The sequence below is a fragment of the Syngnathus scovelli genome, chromosome 2 (assembly GCF_024217435.2).
Source record: "Syngnathus scovelli strain Florida chromosome 2, RoL_Ssco_1.2, whole genome shotgun sequence".
Taxonomy (NCBI): Eukaryota; Metazoa; Chordata; class Actinopteri; order Syngnathiformes; family Syngnathidae; genus Syngnathus; species Syngnathus scovelli.
The window spans coordinates 16,190,280-16,210,382 of NC_090848.1; the positions used below are offsets into that span (position 1 = coordinate 16,190,280).

A 20,103-nucleotide genomic window follows, 5' to 3' on the forward strand; every position below is an offset into this window, starting at 1 on the left:
TAATTCAGTGAGCAAATCATATCGGGATCAGCGCTGGAAGAGCCAGGCGGCGATATTACATTCTGGAGCTTGACTCGGCGGGGGCCGGGGTTGCTGTCCTCTGGCTGTCATGCAGATGGTGGCGCGTCGTTCCCCTCGTGGCTTGTGGGTGATCACAGCAACTAGACAACGTGCGAAGGGGAGCAGATTACTCCTGCCAGCAGGTGGGCTGGGTGGTAGAGAAGAGGGGCCAGGTGGAGGATGGTGCAAATAGATATGAGATGAATCCTTTTCCATTTCTACAGCTTGCCACGGGTGTTTCTTTTCTTCGCTTTTTCTCAGACACCTTCAGTTCCCTCATTGACATTGTCTACCACATTGGCCGGGGGCCTGCGAGGCGACTCGCGATGCCAAAGCCTCTTGTGGTAGATTTAACATCATTTCATTGACAGAGAGAGTGACCTTTTTTGTATGTAGAGCGTGAAGAAATGCGCAAGTGTGTTCCCCCCCACGTCACACTTTGGCATTCATCTCCCCCTTCATCCACATTGTCTGCTAGTGGCCCCGCATCGAGCAGACAAACCTTCGCCTCCCCTGAGGGCCCCAACACTTGGTCGTGCTGCTTGATGGTTTAGTTTTTCCATTTCCTTCTACGCCTAGTTCATACTGTCCCTGAGCGTCCGCCACTTTCCATCACCAGCTCATTTTCATTCAGAGGCCTACACAATAGAATCTTGTCTCTTTTTTTGTGTCTGCTCACCGTCGCTGCTTGCCTTGTCGCCCACGCTAGTCTCTCTCCATTTTGCACTCATTTTTATATAAAAAAAAAAACAATCTAGACCCTTGGGAAGAAAAATGGTACAGACGGCGCTTGAATTGGCTGTGATCGATAAGGGAGAAGCACAAAGCCTGCTTTTCTTCTTTGGTCTTTCAACCCCATCTAGTATATGATGTGCAGTATGACTGTTATTCATCAGAATCACATCTTGGTCGGTCACTCAGGTCAGTTAATTAAGATGGGTGAACATTATGCAAATTAAATTTGTTTTGAGTCTGATTCTTGTCCAACCAATTTTGAATCTAAGTCATTTACAACCCTTGGAAGTCATCATCGGTCATGCAGTTCACAGTGGAAAATAGGGAAAAATAGCATTTGATGAACACCAATTACTGGCACAGATAACACAGTTAAGAGAAGCACATTGCTTTTTTTGTTCGTGTTGCATTTAGCATTAGCATTCATTCAGGATCCACTGATTTATTTTGACAGTCAGAAACAGTGTCTCTTAGTCGGTCTGGAGAGTGTGAGTACTGCAATCTTAGTACTGAAATAATACTTCTAAAATAAATAAATGAATGAATGAATAAATGAGTAAATGAGTAAATAAATAAATAAATAAATAAATAAATAAATAAATAAATAAATAAATAAATAAGACAAGCTAGGCGGCTCGGTGGCGCACTGGGTAGCACGTCCGCCTCACAGTTAGGAGGGTGCGGGTTCGATTCCACCTCCGGCCCTCCCTGTGTGGAGTTTGCATGTTCTCCCCGGGCCCGCGTGGGTTTTCTCCGGGCACTCCGGTTTCCTCCCACATTCCAAAAAAAACATGCTTGGTAGGCCGATTGAAGACTACAAATTGTCCCTAGGTGTGAGTGTGAGTGCGATTGGTTGTCTGTCTCTGTGTGCCCTGCGATTGGCTGGCAACCAGTTCAGGGTGTCCCCCGCCTACTGCCCGATGATGGCTGGGATAGGCTCCAGCACGCCCGCGACCCCCGTGGGGACTAAGCGGTTCAGAAAATGGATGGATGGATGGATAAGACAAGCTAAACGCCTTAGCACTATGACATGGGATTTCATGTGTTAAGACATTTATTTTTTGGTGCAAGTAGAATTTCTCTAACCTTGCCAAGAGGTCATAATTCTTGCTGTTCACCAAGAATTATTACGGCCTGTGAGTGGATTTATTCCAAAACAGACCAGGGCGATGAACATGGAAACGACCGTAAATAAAACCAAACCAAACCCAACAAAACTCTCGTGGCTGTTTGAGTCAGAATGAAGCCGCTCCCCAAGAGGACAGTCGGGTCCCTTGCATGCTTACTTACGGAAGTATAAACACCACATACTTGGTATAGGTCTAAGTGCCATCATCGTTGAAAACATCTTTAAATAATTTCACTACTGGATCCATCTCACTGTCCATTTCCTTTGCAATCGATCACAAAATAAAAGCCCAGAGCTGTATTCGCTCACCCTGTTGCTGACAAAAGCACAACTCCTCATCTAAGACAAATGTACCCACTTTTTATACTACAAATCTAGAATAAGTCCAGGAAGATGTTCTTTAAAAAAAAGGGAAAAAAACTCTTTAGTCTTGCTTCACAGAACCAAATGCGGTAAGCATAAATCGGCCCTTGTTTTCGCTCAGCTTTAATTTAGCAGTAATGAAAAATGACTGTCCCCCTTGTCCACCACCTTACAGTGGAATTTATCACCTGTTTAATTTCACACTCGGATTGGCCTGGCTTTAGCGTCTTTTTACCGCTTGGGAAAAGTAGCTTGTGAGAGCAGTACGTTACTCTTAGTGCGGGGTAAAAGGTTATTGTCATGTAAAATGCCAACAGAAGACATTAAAAAAACAATGTTCTTAATGTCACATTACAAAGTAACAATAATAAGATATCAAATATTATTTATTAGTTGACAATATTCCGACCCATGTGAAAGATTGGGATTGATACCCAGATGGGATTTTTGCACATTTTTAGAATTTCTGAGCACAGTACATGGCCAAATGTACACATACGTATATCCTACGTTTAATATTCCTCTCTAGTAGTCCTTCAGTTCACTGGTAAATCTGCATTGAATTTATTTGAGCTCCAACAAGCAATTAGAGGCATCCACATTGCAGTGCTAAATAAAGCACATGGTTCGAGTTTATCTTGGCTTTGACACAGGACGATGTTTTTTGGCCCTCAGCAGACACGAATGGCCTGACTAATGTGGTGGAGCTGAGATTTCCGCACTCACATTGGCCTCTATTATTTCCTTGTCTATCACACCGACACTCTTTGGAGACATTTCGGACAAAAACATCCTCCTCCATTATTGACGTTGTCAGATTTTTTTTCTCTCCCCTGTGTCTATTTTGTATGCTATTTATTTGCTCTCCTTCCTCACCGTTGAATCTTAATAGAGGTCTGTTTGCTAAATAGACGGAGGGGTTTCGACTGGATGGGCAATGCAGAAAGCTGATGTAGTCATCTTGGCCGAGCACGCATTAATTGAAAGGTTCTCCAGCTGCATGGTGGGCACATTAGAGAGCAAAAGCTAATTAGGACTCCCCCGTTTGCCTTTCACTTTTCTATATTCCATTCCTGTGTCTTATCGCTTCTATTTATTTGTCTCGGCTTGAGCAGAATACCAATTGGCTTGGTCTGCATTTCTCTTTTATTGTGTAGTGCTGAGCTTGCGCACCGGCGCCGGGGCAAGTAGCCAACCCTGGAATGCCTCTGCTGCTATTTCCATTATCTTCCTGTTCTTTGGACTCGTTATAGAATGTATCTGGAAGAATGTTGTTTGGCTTGAGAATGTCACAAATTACAAGGTCGGACTGAAATGATGGTTTGCTATACGCAAGGAAGCGTACGTTAAGGTTGCCCAAGCTTAACCTGACATGATTTTGGAATGCATCTCTAGAGATTCCTGTGGATTTTCAGTATTCCATGGGTTCTTCATTGACCATGGCCCACCCCTTCTGGTTTCCGGATAATCACGTTGGTATCATTGGTGCAGTCTTACTAACAGTATGTATTCTGCGATTTACCAAAGGACTTCTCTATGAGGTCATCAAGATAAACTTCACGGTACAATTGCATTCCTCAATCATTCTGTTTGCTGTATTGAATTTTTGGTTGGATGTTCCCCTTTTCTTTTCTTTTTTTATACAACAAATTTGTTTCAAATAAACTTTCTCTTTCTCCCTTGGGTGCATCTCTTGCATACTCTCTCCATTCGCTCCATCTTGTCCAAGATGGCTGCTTTCATTCGCTGGCTTTGCACGCTTTCACATATTCTCCCGTGGGAGTTTTACTCGAGCTTTGTTGTTTCTCTGAAACGAGTCCCCAAACAATCCCACGACTTCTCTTTCTTCCCTCTTCGTTGCTGTTTTTAAGACTTGGATTTATCGCTGTGTGCTAAAGTTTATACAGCAGCTGCAACAGCAGTTTTGCGATCCCACCAGTCGCGGTCATGGTCTGAATTATGGGGCGTTGTTCAACATATGGCCAACCTGAGCACCTCATTGACTTATAGAAGTGAACCAATAAAATTTCTTCCAAGGTCACTGTCAGGGATCTACTGGGACAACTTTCTTCAGGGTCTTGGGAGAATTTATTTGAAATTAAGACCTCAAATACCTCAGTATTGTACTTGGTTAAATTCGTATATCTGAAAGCTGGCAGGCATAAAGCACGCCTCCCCACTATTGTTTTTTTTTCCCAGCACAGTTGGAGGTCAGGCTTGTTTCTGTGGACTCTCTGACTCTCTGAAATCAGAGGCAGGGGGCTTGATTAGTTTCAAATTAATTCTCCCGCTAAAGAACAAGTATTAATCCGCTCCAGGGTTTGAATTTAGGCTGTGAGAAAACTTGTAATGACTGTAACACCTAAGTGTTAAAAGTTAGACAAGTTGTCGAGTATTGAACCTTACCTTCATTATTTGTTCTTCGCCCCATGATAACTCATAAAAACCTTTTTGGTAACTCAACTGTGTGTTCCCTTGCAAATTAGCTCTATGTCTAAATCGTTTTGCAGATTGTGGCTCAGGAGGGTCCGGCTCTGGTGCGGAGAGCTGCGAACAGGACCGCTGTCGCATGTTTGGAGGCTCGTACGACGAAGATGCCGAAGAAGACAGATGTGTGTGTGATTTCATATGCCACACTGTGCCTCACATCGAGGTAATGATTGTTTCTATTTGTTTAGCTTTATGTTAATATATTACTCATTTGCTTGGTAATATAAACTCAAATTATAGTATATATTTACTAAATAAAAAGTAATTAATGTCATTTGATTTAGTTTTTGTAACATCCTACCACAATGAACACAGATATATTAAAAAAAAAAAAAATGTGATTCATTATAAACCATGTTTGTGTCTGTGTTCCACGTGCAGGTTTGTGGCTCAGATGGGAAAACTTACAGCAATGAGTGTGAGCTGAAGAAGGCCAGATGTGAGAAACAAGAGCAGTTGACAGTTCAGCACCTGGGATTGTGTACAGGTTTGTTCATCCTCTCAGTGCATATCCAACATTCATAGCCATTGACATCCCACATCTCTTGCTCTCTCATGTCATCCATTGATGGGGCAGAATTAGGTCATGTGTATGTTGTATTTGGGATGTCGTCTAACTGGGGCTTTGCCAAGTATATGCAACCAAATTTACAATAATTCACAGGAATTGCATACATATTACTCAAATACTGAAAATGCAACATAAATTGGTACAACGGATAAATAATCCAAACTTTAATGCCCATTAATCACCCTGCTAAACAACAAAAGATGGCATTATGTGTTTCTAAATGTATTTTTGCTGCTGAATTTAAAAGTGTCTTTTTAGTTTTTGAGATCAATGGTTTGGTATTTGAGACATCCTCTCGTAGTGTACAACTGAATTCATGTGTTTGACGAGTCAGATTGGCTGCTAAACCGCATACGCCGCCGTCGTCTTTCTCCCAAAGTTAAATTGAGTGCACCGTTTAGCGTGTGACTGGAAGCAGAGAAAAAGCCACTTAAGGGATTTCTTGTGATCATTTCAGCCTGTTTGATTCCCCATGGGAATAAAAGAGAGTAAGATGGGGAGAGAGGGAAAATTGCCGGTGTTTTCACACCCATCTCAGGAGATTGTTCTGGTTCCTAAGTTGGCTTCTTTGGGCTCCGACTGTCACGCTTCTCTTCTATCCATGGATAATCAATCTCTTTTCCAAAGAACCCTCTACGGGCACTTGAGCGGCCGGCTCAACTTTCCCATTGGCCAATGGTATGAAGCTCAGATGTGGAGGAATTTCACTGGCCTTCGCATTAGCGAGGTTGAGAGAAACTTCGTTTGACCTCAACTCCTAAAGAAGCATCAAAACATGCTTGGCAGAGCATTGAAAGCCGAGCTGGTTTTTAGGTGTGTTCCAAAGAACCATTTTATGCACAGAATGAGCTGCATTTGCCTCTTATTTCAACTCAAATATTTTATTTGTATTACTTTATGTTTTATAAATGGTCCCTTTTTACATATAAAATAAAAATGTAAAGCAAAACACACTTCAGTATTACCACAGGTTAGCTTATTTTTAAACTTGAATTACAGTTAAAAAAAAATGCTCCCCAGATCAGTTGTGTTCCATTTCAACTGTTTCTACTCAAGGGCTTATGTCCCAGTGATAATGACAAGCTAGCGAAAGCAATGCACCAGGCAGGCCAAGACAAGGCTACAGTAACACAGCGCGTCACGGGGCAAACTCAATTGGCCCAGACAATGGCAAGTGAAGAATGAAATGCCTTGAAGGGCAGTAAGAACATATGAACTTAAAAGTTCTACTCGACCTAATAGGCTCAGTAGCGATAGCTGAAATGAGCTGCGTAAAGTGGCAAGTGAAATGAACCGTGACCACTGCCCGTCCCTGGAGCTGGAGAGCACTAGAAAAGGAGCCAGCCCAGTCATCACCATTAGACCGAGGCTCATATTCACACCAGTAACCAGTGTGATTTATGACCCCTGTATCTTCATCCCCGCTGACGGCAAATGAGCAGCAAAGAAAAAGCGATCTCTGTTTTCTGTCTAAGCCATTTCATTTTTGCTCCAAAAAACTTGCCATGAATATTTTGATTGATATTTTTCCCTTTGGCTGAGAACAAATGGGTTGGGTGCCGAAGACTTAAGTAAACTGCATACAAGGAAAACTCTCCTCTACTCTCTGATGTGCTTCTCAAATGGCAATTCATCTTCTAATAGAAATGCTCTACTATCAGTCATACAAACTGAAGGAAAAAAAAGATTTATTATCAGATTGTTGTAATAAAATGTTTACCTTCTACCTTCCAGCATAAGATAGAATGCATCCATCAACATCATTACTTTGATTCTTTTTGCCGGTCGTGTCTGTACAGGCACCTGTTGCTAGGCAGAGTTGAACAACTATATCTCATACAGACATCAAAAAAATATTCCTAAATTTTGTATTGATATGATGAAAATAATCCAGCAAGGAGCAGTCTTCTAAGCACTGAGGCAGAACTCCCCCTCAGGCTAAAATTGCCATTCATTCCCACAAGGCTTAAATGTCAAACGAGGTGCTGACAGCACTGTGCAGGATCAGGAGACACATGACGGGAAATTACATTACCTGTATATTGAGAAGAAGAACGTTTTACAATTGAATCGCCACTCTGTATTGAATAGAAAACAGTAGAAAAATGAAAGATTCTGGTGGGGGCACTTTCCATTTTCCTCTCACGCTTACGCTTTAATATCGTCTGCTGGTTGGTCAGTAGAAGGCTACCACATAGTGAGACAAAGAAGTGCTTCACTAACTGAGCATAGAAGGTGGCTGTCTGGCAAACTGGCATATTATGCAGCACGTCTGTCTTTTGGAGGATGTGGGGATGGCTGAAGGGCAGTATTTCCAATCCTGTTACATCTGACGGAAACAAATGAAGAGAACATGCCTCCATGTAGGCAGAAAATGTCAGCTGCACCGTTGTTTGTTTTCACTGACGGTAATAGCATCATTTTCCCCTTGATTCGAAGCCATTGTTGAGGAAATCGCAAATATTTTTTTTTTTATTTAAAAACCTACGAGTAGCACCCCCCCACCACAGACACACACACACACACTTTATATCTGCCACTTGAGCCGATCTCAAAGAAGTTACTATAGTGATTGTGTCACGGTGCCGTTGCTTCCCCACAAGTGATGGCGCAAATACATTTTCTTCTTCAGCTCGCAGTGACATCCCTCATCCTCTTTTTCCCTTTTGTTCCCTACCTCATCTGTGATTTCAGCCACATCGCTGCCGGAGCCCACCGAGTCCAAGCACTGCTCTCTGTCTGTGTACGGCTGCTGTGCCGACAACTCCACAGCCGCCTTGGGAGTCGGGCTGGCTGGCTGTCCGAGTGAGTCCTCCTCTATGCCATTTTATGACCCTTTGGCTTTTGTTGTGTTCACATCGTAAAACTAATATCATGTCATCAGATCAAATGATGTCTCCATGCGAGTCAGCAGAATTAAACTAAAGACTCTTGACCTATTCCTTGCTCTAGGGGGTTGATTCCATTAGCTATGGAAGCTCCCATTCATGTGCTGTTCATCCAGAATGTTTGGCACTTTAGCTAACATTTGTTAACCTTTTGTTACTTCTGGACTTAGAAAGGTCTGCAGTCAACTGAGTTTGAGTCACAGGAAGGTTCAAGTCACACAAAAATCCTCAAACAAAAAAAATTCTTAAAATGCAGGATTATCTGTACTTGTGTTCTTCAATCCATGTCCTTGTTGCTTACAAACAAGAAAGATAGCTACTTCTAATTTGGTTGTGTTAACACCTTCCTATCGAGACCATAAGAGTGCAACTCTGTATTTAAAAACATAACGCGTAGAAATGTGGGAAGTAAATGGTGAGGATACGTTACATTTATGCCACCAACATCAGCTCTTATTTGGACCAATGTCAAGAAGTTATGAACAGCCAGTACAATAAAACAACTATTCTTGGAGCACTTCTGCATTCAGTGAAAGTACTTCTAGTCTGCATGTGAACACATAGAGACATCATGGCAAATGTGGTAAAATTCAAAAGAGAGCTGAAGCTAAACATACTGTTGTTGGCACGCTGGAGTTGCAATCTGCTTGTCTTTGAAAAGCAAAAACTCTTGATGTCACTTTTCCCATTAAATTAGCAAAATAGGACACTGAGTTTTTTGACTTGAGTGTCGAGTGCAGCTAAAAAACACAATTTGAAATAGGGATAAAGACGGCTTTAGTTGAGATTTAGCTCACTCGCTCCGCCATCTATTTGTGGAACACTGAGCTTTGCTAAATCCACAAACTCTCCTTTTTAAAGTTACATTGTGGGAGAAGCAGAAATAAACAATACTGTTGAGAAATTAATTTTGCCCTTGTTGTTGTTGTTATGTTGACCTCAGGCACCTGCCAATGTAATGGTTATGGCGCCTACAAGGGTACATGTGACCCAGTCACTGGTCAGTGCTCTTGCAAGCCAGGTGTCGGGGGACAGAAGTGTGACCGCTGCGAGCCGGGCTTCTGGAACTTCCGCGGTATTGTGACGGAGAACATGAGCGGCTGCACACGTAAGCGTTTACGTTATTGTTTTGCATCTGCCATTTTGAATGGCCAAGTAAAACGCACATTATAGAAAATTTTTTTTTTAATCATTTGTACGAATTATTTGGTCTGTCGAGTCTCCCATTAAAGGCCACCCATCAAATGAGAAATTCCAAAAGTATGTCTTTTGTTACATGCCTATTTTGAAACTATGTAGCTGATTTTACTGATGAATATAGGGACGATTTATCTAATATAGACATCACTGTCACACCAAATGTTTCCGCCTGTGACATGCGAGGTAGGCTGACCTGACTTAATCCCAATCTCCTCACTCCACGCTGGTTGGCATGGTAACTAAAATACGTTTAACATGACCTTGCTCTAGATGCGAGCAGTGAACGCCACAGCGAATGAGCTCCCTCATTTGCCAGCGACAGCATTGCTTCCTCAAAATATTCAAATTTCAGCGAGGCAAAATACGATCTAAAAAGTGTTCATTATTTGATCCCTCAGTTCTTTTGACAATGGCAAAATAGTGTCCATCTTTTTGGTAACTTTATGATAAATGTATTTTAGTTTCATTTTCACATTGCCATTAATCACAATCAGGCTCCTTCCACTTTTTCTTACCAAAGTGAATCAAATAAAGCAGCATTTGTATTCAAGTAGTCTGCTGCTGTCCCTCGTCAAGCAATTTCCTGCGGCTGAGGTGTCAAAGTTCGGATGCTCCCTTAGCCGCAGATCATTTCTAGTCAACAAGCTGAGATGTTCCTCAGGCTCCCTTAACAAGGTTTGCCTTCAGCGAGCATGGCAGATGGATGTACGCCAATACTCGATCCCCAAAGACAACGAAAAGCACACACCGTTGATTTCAGGAACACGACAGGATCATTGTTGCACCCTTCGGGTGATTGTCTTTGGCTTTTTGTTATACACTTGTCTTTCTCTGTGGTCCCTCAGAATGGCTGAGTTACAGGGCAGTAAATTTTCTCACCGCTAATTGATCCTGCCCTTTTATCAGTCTTTTCTTCTCTCCTTTCCATGGACAGCGTGCAACTGCGACGCCAGCGGGTCCGTGCGTGACGACTGCGAGCAGATGTCCGGTCTGTGCTCTTGTAAGGCCGGGGTGAAGGGCATGAAGTGTAATATGTGTCCAGATGGAAGCAAGATGGGCATGAATGGCTGTGACAAAGGTAAGACAGAAGCCAAACAATAAATTCAAATGGAAATGCACCCTTGTTGTTCCTTCTTGTTTGTTAATGTCATTATTTTGGGACATTTTTGACTTGTTTCCAGTAGAACTCCTCTTATTGTTATTTTGCCACTTTATCCATGTAAATTTAGTATCTTATTCTCAGAAATTAAAATGTTCTTGCGCTGTATCACTCACATACAAAGCAAAAGCATATAAAAAAATCGTCCATTCATTTATTGATTCATTGATTCATTCAATGTATTATGTATTATTATATTCAATGTTAATTTACAAGCCTTGACGGAGCTTTGTTTCCAAATGTTTCTCCCCTAAAATATTACTCCTACTTAGAGAGGCTTTATTTGTTTTTCTGCATAAGGACTATTGATTCCTCAGATGAATAATGAAAACAGGCTGGGTTTAAGTAGGTTGATAGAAAGGTTAGCTCCTGCTGTGGGAGGGGCGCGCATCTCCATGATTAAGATGCTCTATCAACTATTGACTGGAAGTCAAAAGCTTAATCAAGTTAGCAACAGGGCGCACTGGTGGGGCTCCCCTCCCTGCTCACCATGTCAGATGAAAAGACAAGACACTGGGAGGTGGAGGCGCATGAAAGCAAGAGCCAAGGACGGGGGGTACTTTAAGCTGCTATGATGCAGCTATGATGCAAAGGCCTTTTCACTTGTGGCCTGGTGGGTACACGCGGGGCTCCTTCAGCTCGTGCTGCGGTTAACACCTAGGCTGCATACACTTCTTAAATATAAAAAGCTTTATTGAACATAAACATAAAAAAAGTGGATCCCAAATATTCCAGAGTGCGGTACGTTGTTTTTTTTTTTTTGATCCACTGAGGCTGCTTGGATGAAATAGTGTACTATGGGTAAACTCTGAATTATTCATTAATGTATCTGACAGGTAAATACATTCCTTTGTGACTATATTAATGTATTAACAACTCGGGTTATATAAGTTTATAAATAACGTGCCATAATCAGTTCTTCTCTTTTATGTTTATGCTTTGATTATGCCGATATATTGAAGTATACACATAAGGGAAAAGCAATTACTCTTTACATCGTGAACACAATGTCAGGAGATTTTAAGGTCTCCAAATTTGGTTGCATTTCATTTTAAAAACACATTACATATGGTTACATTCATTTTATTGTTTTCGAAAACTGCATGCTTTCTACAACCAAAAAATATCCACTCATGATATCAATGAATTTCCCTTTCAGGTCCAGAGGCTCCGAATTCATGTGATGAGTTAGTTTGTAGTTTTGGAGCATCTTGTACTGAGGTGAATGGTCAGGCCCATTGTGAGTGCCCCTCACCAGACTGTGACGAGCGGAACAAAACGAAGGTGCGTCTTTCAAAGTGCTGGTCTGGGGTGAATAAGAGGACAGCTTTAAATGAGAGGGCTTGTTAACGTGGTCCAACCAGGGGGAATAAAAAAGTCTTCCCCATCTCTCTCACTGTGGAGCAGGTGTGCGGTTCTGATGGGGTGACGTATGCAGACCAGTGCCAGCTGAGGACCATTGCCTGTAGGCAGGACAAGGATGTCACAGTGCAACACTTGGGACAGTGCACAGGTGAGCTCTCTTGAAGCCCCCATGCATCACCCACATCATACAGATGGCCAAATGTTTCCCCTGCCCACAGTCACATGACAAGCTCCCTGGACCTCTTATATGCACCCTCAACCTCTTGCCAATCTTTCATGGCCTTCAAATTTAGAATTAGAATAATTGCATTAGTTTTTGATCTGGTAGATATTATTGGTAGTGCAATGTTTCACATAGCTGACTTTGGTGCATCAGTGGGTGAAGTCAGTTGCTTCGCAATGCCCTGCAGTTGAATGACTTGTGTAGTTCACCTTTCACCCTAAGTCAGCTTGGATAGTTGGTGACCCTGAGCAAGCAAAGCAGTATAGAAATTGAAGATCCTTGTCATAGACATTTCCAATCTTTTGAATATAAGCTAAGTGAAAGCAAGCTGACGTGCGTCACTAAAGAAAAAATTGCCAAAGGTTTATGGTAATGAAAATCTAAAAATGAAAAAAAAGCAGTGACTGGCTGTCTATTTCACTCACCCGCTCCCGTGATTGTGAGCCCATCTTTAGAGTGGGTCAATTCAAATTTCATGTGCATGTGTGTTTTGAGAAAAGCGTAGCTCCTGGTCATTTTGGTCCAGATGCCAATTGACACTGATTGGATCAGTGTTTTAAGTAATCAGGATGAGAGCCAAGGTCGTGACTTTCATGTCTGCTAATGTTGTGACAGTGACAGCCATCTTTTGCCACATTGGGAGTGTATGGGAATGTGGAGGGCCAGCTGTATGGCTCTGGATATGAGCCACCGCCAGATGTCTTGCATGCTTGGCTGCAAAATGGTGCCTTCACCACATCTTTCAGGCCAGGTGACCGAGTCCTTTGTACACCTGTCACCAGGATAACTCATCCATCCACCATTTGTCACTCCTTGCCAGACTCTTTTGTCCTCATTCTCAAGAGCCATGCAGTTGATCTTTAAATTTCAGGGGCAAATTTTCGATCAAAGCAAAGATGTGCCAGGAACAGGTCACCAGGCCAGTCACGCTCTGAGATGTGTTACCAGTAAAAAGAGGCTGCCAAAATTCATTCAATTTTTTTTTTCATGCTTCTGTTGCCTGGCAGTTGCGATGTGACTCGTGTGTAATCCCTCGCCAAGTGTTGCCGTGCATGGAAGGAAGGCCAGAAGACGCCTCCAAGCAGATTCTTTTTTTTCTTTCCGACTCATTCTATCAAGCCCTCGGGGAAGGAACAGACAGGCACCCTGGCGGAGGATCTTTTAATTCTTCCCCCCTCGGATGCGGTTGCGTGGCGGGAAGCATCTCCGCCACTACTGTAGGCTTCAGGGGTTCGATCTGGAGCTCATTTCACGTGTGGCTGGGTGCGAATTAGCATTAGCTCTGCCTCCTTCCTCTTGCTGCGTTTCAGCCCAGCCCATAAATCCCCCCCCCCCCCCCCCCCCCCCTGCTGTGTACATGCAGAGTTTGCAGACGTGGCGGATTTGTGAACGTTCTTGCTTACGGCGTTGCATTTGTCACCAATGCAACAAACCAAGGGCTTATGGATTTGAGCTGCATTGGAGGGTCCAAAGTCCAACACAATCAGTTCACAAAACCTCTCCCTTAGGAAATACTACAAATGTTTCGGGGTCAAACTGTTGTCCTTATAAATCCGTCATGATTAAGTTCTTGAATTCCATGTCAACATTTTGACTGTGGTGCAATATAAATGAAGGCTAATTTGAAAGTTCTCCGGGTAGGCAAACAGCATTTTAATTCAAAGTATAAAGCAATAGCTTTGAGAAACCTGAAAAAACATTCAATGTTTCCCCTGGTGGGACGTGGCCAGTGACTTGGCAATGACATGGCCTCCTCCCATATGGTGTTATCACCTGCAGGTTTGCAGCAAACTGGCAAATAATGCAAGCATATGGCATTGTCAGCCTGTGTGTTAGTCAGGCTTCTGCTGTCTTCACCAGCTTGTGTTCAGAGGTTTTACTTCTCATTATTCAATCCCTCATCCGTCCTCCATTGTTTGCTCTGCCATCCTCTCTCCCACTGCTGCCTTTGTTAACGTGTTTACTTTGTCACTCTGTCGCCCTTCTTCTTCTGGCCACTGTCTATTCCCTTCATTCTCCTTACAACTGAACATGGCTGACACTTCAAACAATCCTAATAATCATGTTTCAACAATAAGTACATGGTTTGAGACAAACCATCGTGACGATAATTTATTTTCTTCTCTCTCTCTGGTGACATAACTGTTCACTGGCAAGCCAAGAGAAGAAATAGGAAAATGAATGCAACTGCAATGTTAAATCTGATAAAGGAAACATAAAATGGAAAAAAAGCTAGGCTGCATGTCCTTCTGCATTTACATATGTTCTATATGGTCCCGGAGCTAGCCTAGTCGCCACAACGACGCTTGTTCATATCTTAAGCAACGGGCTGCAAGGATCAACTTCATAATAAAAGCAATACAAGTAGGACTGTACATGGAAATCTATGCCTTGATTTTGAAGATAGCCATCGGAGGCAATAGTTGTGGCGGATGACTTGAGACTACATGGCCTAACCGCAGTCTAGCTGTCTGACTAAGCTGCATAATTCTAGTGCGCAAAAGTGCCGTGACCAGAACACATTATTCAATTTGTGGGCACACCTGCTTATTTGCACCCCTGTAAATAAACATATATGGGGAAACGATTCAATTCAGACGTGTCCAAATATTTGACTTCACCGACCCTTTGGTAGATGTCATCCTTATGACAGAAAAGTGTTTGGTCATCAAGTGTAATACGACTGCCACAGTAAAGACAAAAACACTGTACGTAACACAGAAAAGTGACCCACCGTTAATGTCAGTAGCTTGTTTTTGCTGTTAGAAGGTGGTTTAAGTGTGTGAGTGACAGCACAATTATTAACGTCTTTTCCTCACGGGCGGTTGGTTGCCTGTCGGTCAATGTGACAGCATCTTTGGTGTAGCTACGCGCAAAGTCGGCCTATGTGGTTCATGTGTTCATTCTGGGCATTTTTTGACCCAGATGTGAAGTAAAAAAATAATTGACTATGAATTATTAGACAATTTAATGAACATTTAATATCTAATTTGTGCTTGTAACATCTCGTGCTCGAGACGTTTTGTGGGCCACCTCAGCCACGCCCCTTAGTCTTCTACCTCGCACTAGACCAGGATTATGAATATAAATTAATCACTCTGATCAGTCCTAATCTTACCAATACATTTCAAACAATTATATGCTTTTAATTTGATAGAAAGCTTTTTTTAGAAGATCATTTCTGCCCTTACAAGTCTCTATCAAGACATGCTTAGACTACTTAGGTGCGTACAAATCAACTGATACACCTTTGGGCTGTGCAGATATCGGAGTACAGCCAGTAGAGCCTCCCATGGGTCCAATATGAAAGTTCTCTGAATTTCTGGATGAATGGCCAAAAATTCCCGCGCACACTCCAGAATCTTCTCGAAAGTTTCCCCAAGAGAGCGGAAGTTTCTGCAGGTGAAAATATATATGGTCCCATTTCCAATTCTTGCAGGAGTTCCACGACTTTTGTAACTGCAGTGTAGCCCCCCTCCCATTACCTTAGCCTCTGTCATTATCTGCACAGCCATCCCGCCACCTGACACTAAGCCTGCATACAGAGTGACAGGTGTAGCCAAGGGGAACAGCAATGCATGCCGCCGCATTGTCGACGATACCATCTCCACTTCCTTTGCGACCCACTCCAAATCCGTCCCTATAAAAAAAAATCATTCTGAGCTCTAAGCTGACACCTCTCCCTGGTCCTCCGCCGTCCCAGGTGGTATCACGTTTCACACCTCAGTGAAGAACTGTCAGTCAAGGAGGTGATTATAGCAGCGTGATTAGGCGTGTACACATAATGTTGGGCAAATCCTAATGAGGATTGTGTTTATGTCACCCACATGCATTTATTCCCACGGGCAGCGAGGAAGCAAAGAAAGCCTGCTCGTCTCAGTATAATGGCTTAAGTGGCATCTCCTTATTTACCGGTACTCATTTTTCTTCAGGGGGGAAATTTTTGTCCTATTTATCGTTCTTTCATCACACAGTTGTGTCCTTTTTTCCATGGGTAATGATGGTCTCTTTGCAGCAATCCTCCTTTCTCCTCCGTATTCTGAGTGATTCTTTGCCGAGCGAGCGCTTGTTTGCGGTGCATCTGTTTGTGGTGGCGTTGACGGCGTTGGCGCCATCGAGCGGCGCAGCGCCTTTGAAGCCCCAAGTTAAAGCAGCTTGTTGTTTTTTTCATGGCCTATTTCTATCAATCATTCATCACCGGCGGCACTGGCTGTTGGTGATTAAAGCTTTACTCCTGCAAGGCAGCACGTGAATATGGATAGCAAATTCAAAGGCACTGGCACGGCATACGTGCTCTACACAAACATGAAGCGTAAGTGCGCAAATAGGCAGAAAAGAGACACTATAATCATGCATTGATTGCAACACTGTGTGAACAATGTGCGGATGAGTGCATATAGCTCTGTTTATTATCCGTTGGCACCATTCGTATTCCTCATTACATTATTGGACGTCTACCACGGAGAGAATACAATACAGGACATAACATTGTCTCATCTAAAAACAAACCCGTGTGTTGCATTCATGAAATGAAATGCAGCACAGCACATGCGGCAAAAATTTGGAACGCTGAAAAAAAGTTTACTCTCAAATGAATGTCAGTCTATCTAAGTCCTTGTATTCATGGAATGGAAAACTTAAATTACTATCTGCATCTGTATTATAGCCAAAAAAATGTCATCATTTATTGCCTGTGGATTGTGCAGTCAGTTGTCAACTTGAATTAAAAAGGACTTTTTCACTTCTCAATAGAAAACGTATATTTGGAAAATAATAACCATTTTACTGCGGGTAATGTCGTCGCTAGACATTACCTTCATTCTGTCACATGATTTTGTAAACTGTCATCTGTGAAGCGTGAGACGTGTTTGTTTTTATTTAGGTCTTGTAGTGCGTAGCATTAAACATTCTGTTTTTATGAAAAACTATTTTTTACTTGGACTTGGCCAGAGGTTGCCAACAACATGTCAATGTTTTTGATGCAGATTTTGATCATACATTTTTTAAAAGCAATTGTATTTTAATGGCTTACAAGAGCAAAATAATCTTCAAATTTAGAATTACATTTGGAAAATAGATTGTTTTTTTTATAAACTGAAAGTAAATCTGTTGAATTCACTCAATTTAAATTTATCAAGTGGTGGCATGAAATAGTGGCACCTGGATTCTAATAAAAACACATTTAGTAAACTAGCAGCCTCTTATGAAATGTATCGGGATCGATGAAAATAAAATTGAATAAATTCAACACGCCATTTTTTTTAGTGTAGGACAACAACCATCAAGTCTTAAATGCCTCTGAAGGCAAAATTATCGCGCCCTAAAAGTATATGCTGTTTGCAGTGAAGCATCAAAACAATCTTTTATGCCTATGTTTACAATGTTTTAATGGTCCCACACAAGCATGAAGCCGCCAAAAAAGTGACTTTAGTGGCGTAGTTGGTATAATTCCTTGGTCAAAGTCCCACCGACTGTATTATCATCCAATGCAAGGTTTTCCCAACGTTTTTTACCGTGTGTGTTCATTTTGACGATGCTAACAATCACTGTGAAGGGAGGTTTACATTTTTATTCATCATTAAGGAAAAAATGCTTTGCTATGAGGGTAATTGTCACAAACATTTCCATCCTGGCTCAATCATTCATCCATTCCTTGCTTCCTGCCCTTCCCTCCGCCAGAAACCATCTTCGAGCGTGCTGAGCAACCCACTCCAACCCCTCTCGCCGCCAACACCATCACAACACCAGCCCCCTTAGATCATAAGGTGTGGGCCATCCCGCCTCCGAGAACGGTCGAGACTGCGGTGCGGCACCCTGCCACCACGCCCTCACCCACCCTCACCCACCACCGTGCGCAAATAAACCACCACCACCACTCCATCCACATCCAACCTCAGTCGCCGTGGTCAACCCGTGCCCCTACCGCTACCACCTCTGGAGGTAGCCCCGCCTCCTCCGCTGCTGCAAATTCTTTCGAGGGTTCGGGCAGTGGGCAGCCGAGTGGAGATGACCAAGCTGAGGAAGAGGAGGAGCAAGAAGAGGAAGCGGGTAGCGGCGTCCCGACAGAGGCCAGCGGGGCGGAGGAGCCTTTTGGTAAATCCTTGCTTTTTCATTATCACACCCATAATGCTTTTGCAGCTATGCATTTTGTGACTCTGGAGCAAATATTTGATGTCATACCATAACATATTCATGTCACCAAATGCAATCAAATCAAAAACACCAATCAAATACAATCAGGTCAAGTATATGTTGTATGAAGATTGTCGCTGACCAATGACCACACCTACACAATTTAAGATCCAGTGATTTTAAAAAAATCAAAGGTAATGTTCAGCTTTGAAGGGCATTGTATGAGATGTATTCATTTCACAATAAGAGTTGCAAATTATCTGTGCACTAATTTGTTAGGGGACAGCAAGTCACCCCGAAAGTACTGAAACATTGAACTGTGGGAAATCAGTTCAAAGGTTTAGAAAAGGTCACAATGACTTATAGAAGTTTTAGTGCATTTTAGGCTCCTCCTGAAATTTCACCTGCTGAAAATGAGTAGTGTAAATAATTGTACAGCAGCTTTCAATCTGCACGATAAACACGACAGCAAAAAGAGAAGGTCAGAATATTAGAAACTCACAATGCAAATTATAGCAAGAGGTTGGTTATACATCCTCAAAGAGGGTTTAATCGGTCTCGGGTTTTGCTGTGTTGATAAACTACAAAATTCCATACGTACATTTTATAATCCATGATATATTTTCTATTTTACTGTTAACCTCTTTTTTTTTACAAAAGCATGCCAGCACAAACGATTTTGACAAGATTTGGGTTTGGTGGAAGTCATAAAGGCATTGCTAAAATTCAATAGAAGCTAATCTGATATTCAGGACAACAACAATTCCCCTCCTTTTGTCCCACTGTTTCATTGATCTAAGTAATTTGGGTGGTGCTGGAAACATCCACCTTGTCCCTGTCCCAGTTTTTTCGCAACATGTTACAGGCATGAAATTTAAAATGAGCAAGTATTTGCTTTTAAATAATAGGCATTGAATATATTGCCTTTGTTGTGTGCTGTTTGTAAATCAATATAGGTTGAAAATGATTTGCAAATCATTGTTCAGTGGTTCAGAACCGGCAGATGGCCTATTTTTTCCCCCAATGCCTTTCAATGGGTATCATTGATAAGAAAAGTTCCGTTTTCTCTACGAATTATGGGGAGTCCACAGTTTTAAATGTTAGTGTTGCTCACTCTAACTTCTTTGCAAGAACCACACACGTGAGACAGTTTGGCTATTTTACGCTTGCAAGCGGAGATGCCATCAGCGCTCTGTGTGGTGCAGAAGTGCTTGAAGAGCAGTCTGACTTAGACCTCTTGCAAGGGCATATTTATTGAGAGAAAACAGGGTGGGGTGAGAGTGGACAAGTTTGGTGGTCACCTCAGCAACTGGTTAATCAATGCAGAGAGTCTTAGCTCTTGGTTGTGGAAACAGAAACTAGTGGAGCATTTTAGACAACTAACTAAGCAAGAATGTTTCCACATCGTTTGGAAAGTTTCAACGACTGAATGTAGAAACTTTCCAGAGTCAAGCAAAGATGAAAGGTTTTAACAAAGTTAATAATTCTAGTCTACATTCCAACATATGATCAAGATAATTTGTCAACCCTATCATGAAAGTTTTGTCACAAAGTCATCGCTAAACGAATTCCTGTCTGACTGCTGATCCAAACCACAGTTAGAGGACGGGACTTTGGGAATATTATCTACGTAGGTGTACCCAATGCTGTGGCCTGTGGCTGTATCGCACATCTCAATTTGAGTAAAAAAGCAATCTGCATGCTTCATTGTCACTGCCCACCAGCCATGCTGTCATTCTTCCAGCCCTCAAATAGCTTGCAAAAGAATATACGTTGAGCTGCCCAGAT

The 20,103-nt window shown here is 42.3% G+C and overlaps 1 protein-coding gene across 8 annotated transcripts in view; it reads left to right on the forward strand.

The window, feature by feature from the left end:
* agrn (agrin) overlaps window positions 1-20,103 on the forward strand; it is a 180,706-nt gene that overhangs the window by 121,353 nt on the left and 39,250 nt on the right. For 7 of the 8 annotated variants that reach the window (XM_068650015.1, XM_068650011.1, XM_049754517.2 and 4 more), the window contains 8 exons: window positions 4,798-4,940; window positions 5,159-5,264; window positions 8,043-8,153; window positions 9,180-9,344; window positions 10,371-10,514; window positions 11,755-11,879; window positions 12,003-12,108; window positions 17,863-18,276. In XM_068650015.1, the coding sequence (XP_068506116.1) occupies window positions 4,798-4,940; window positions 5,159-5,264; window positions 8,043-8,153; window positions 9,180-9,344; window positions 10,371-10,514; window positions 11,755-11,879; window positions 12,003-12,108; window positions 17,863-18,276 (1,314 nt within the window). The remainder of the gene's footprint in view (window positions 1-4,797; window positions 4,941-5,158; window positions 5,265-8,042; window positions 8,154-9,179; window positions 9,345-10,370; window positions 10,515-11,754; window positions 11,880-12,002; window positions 12,109-17,862; window positions 18,277-20,103) is intronic. The other variant, XM_068650014.1, reaches the window with a different exon arrangement.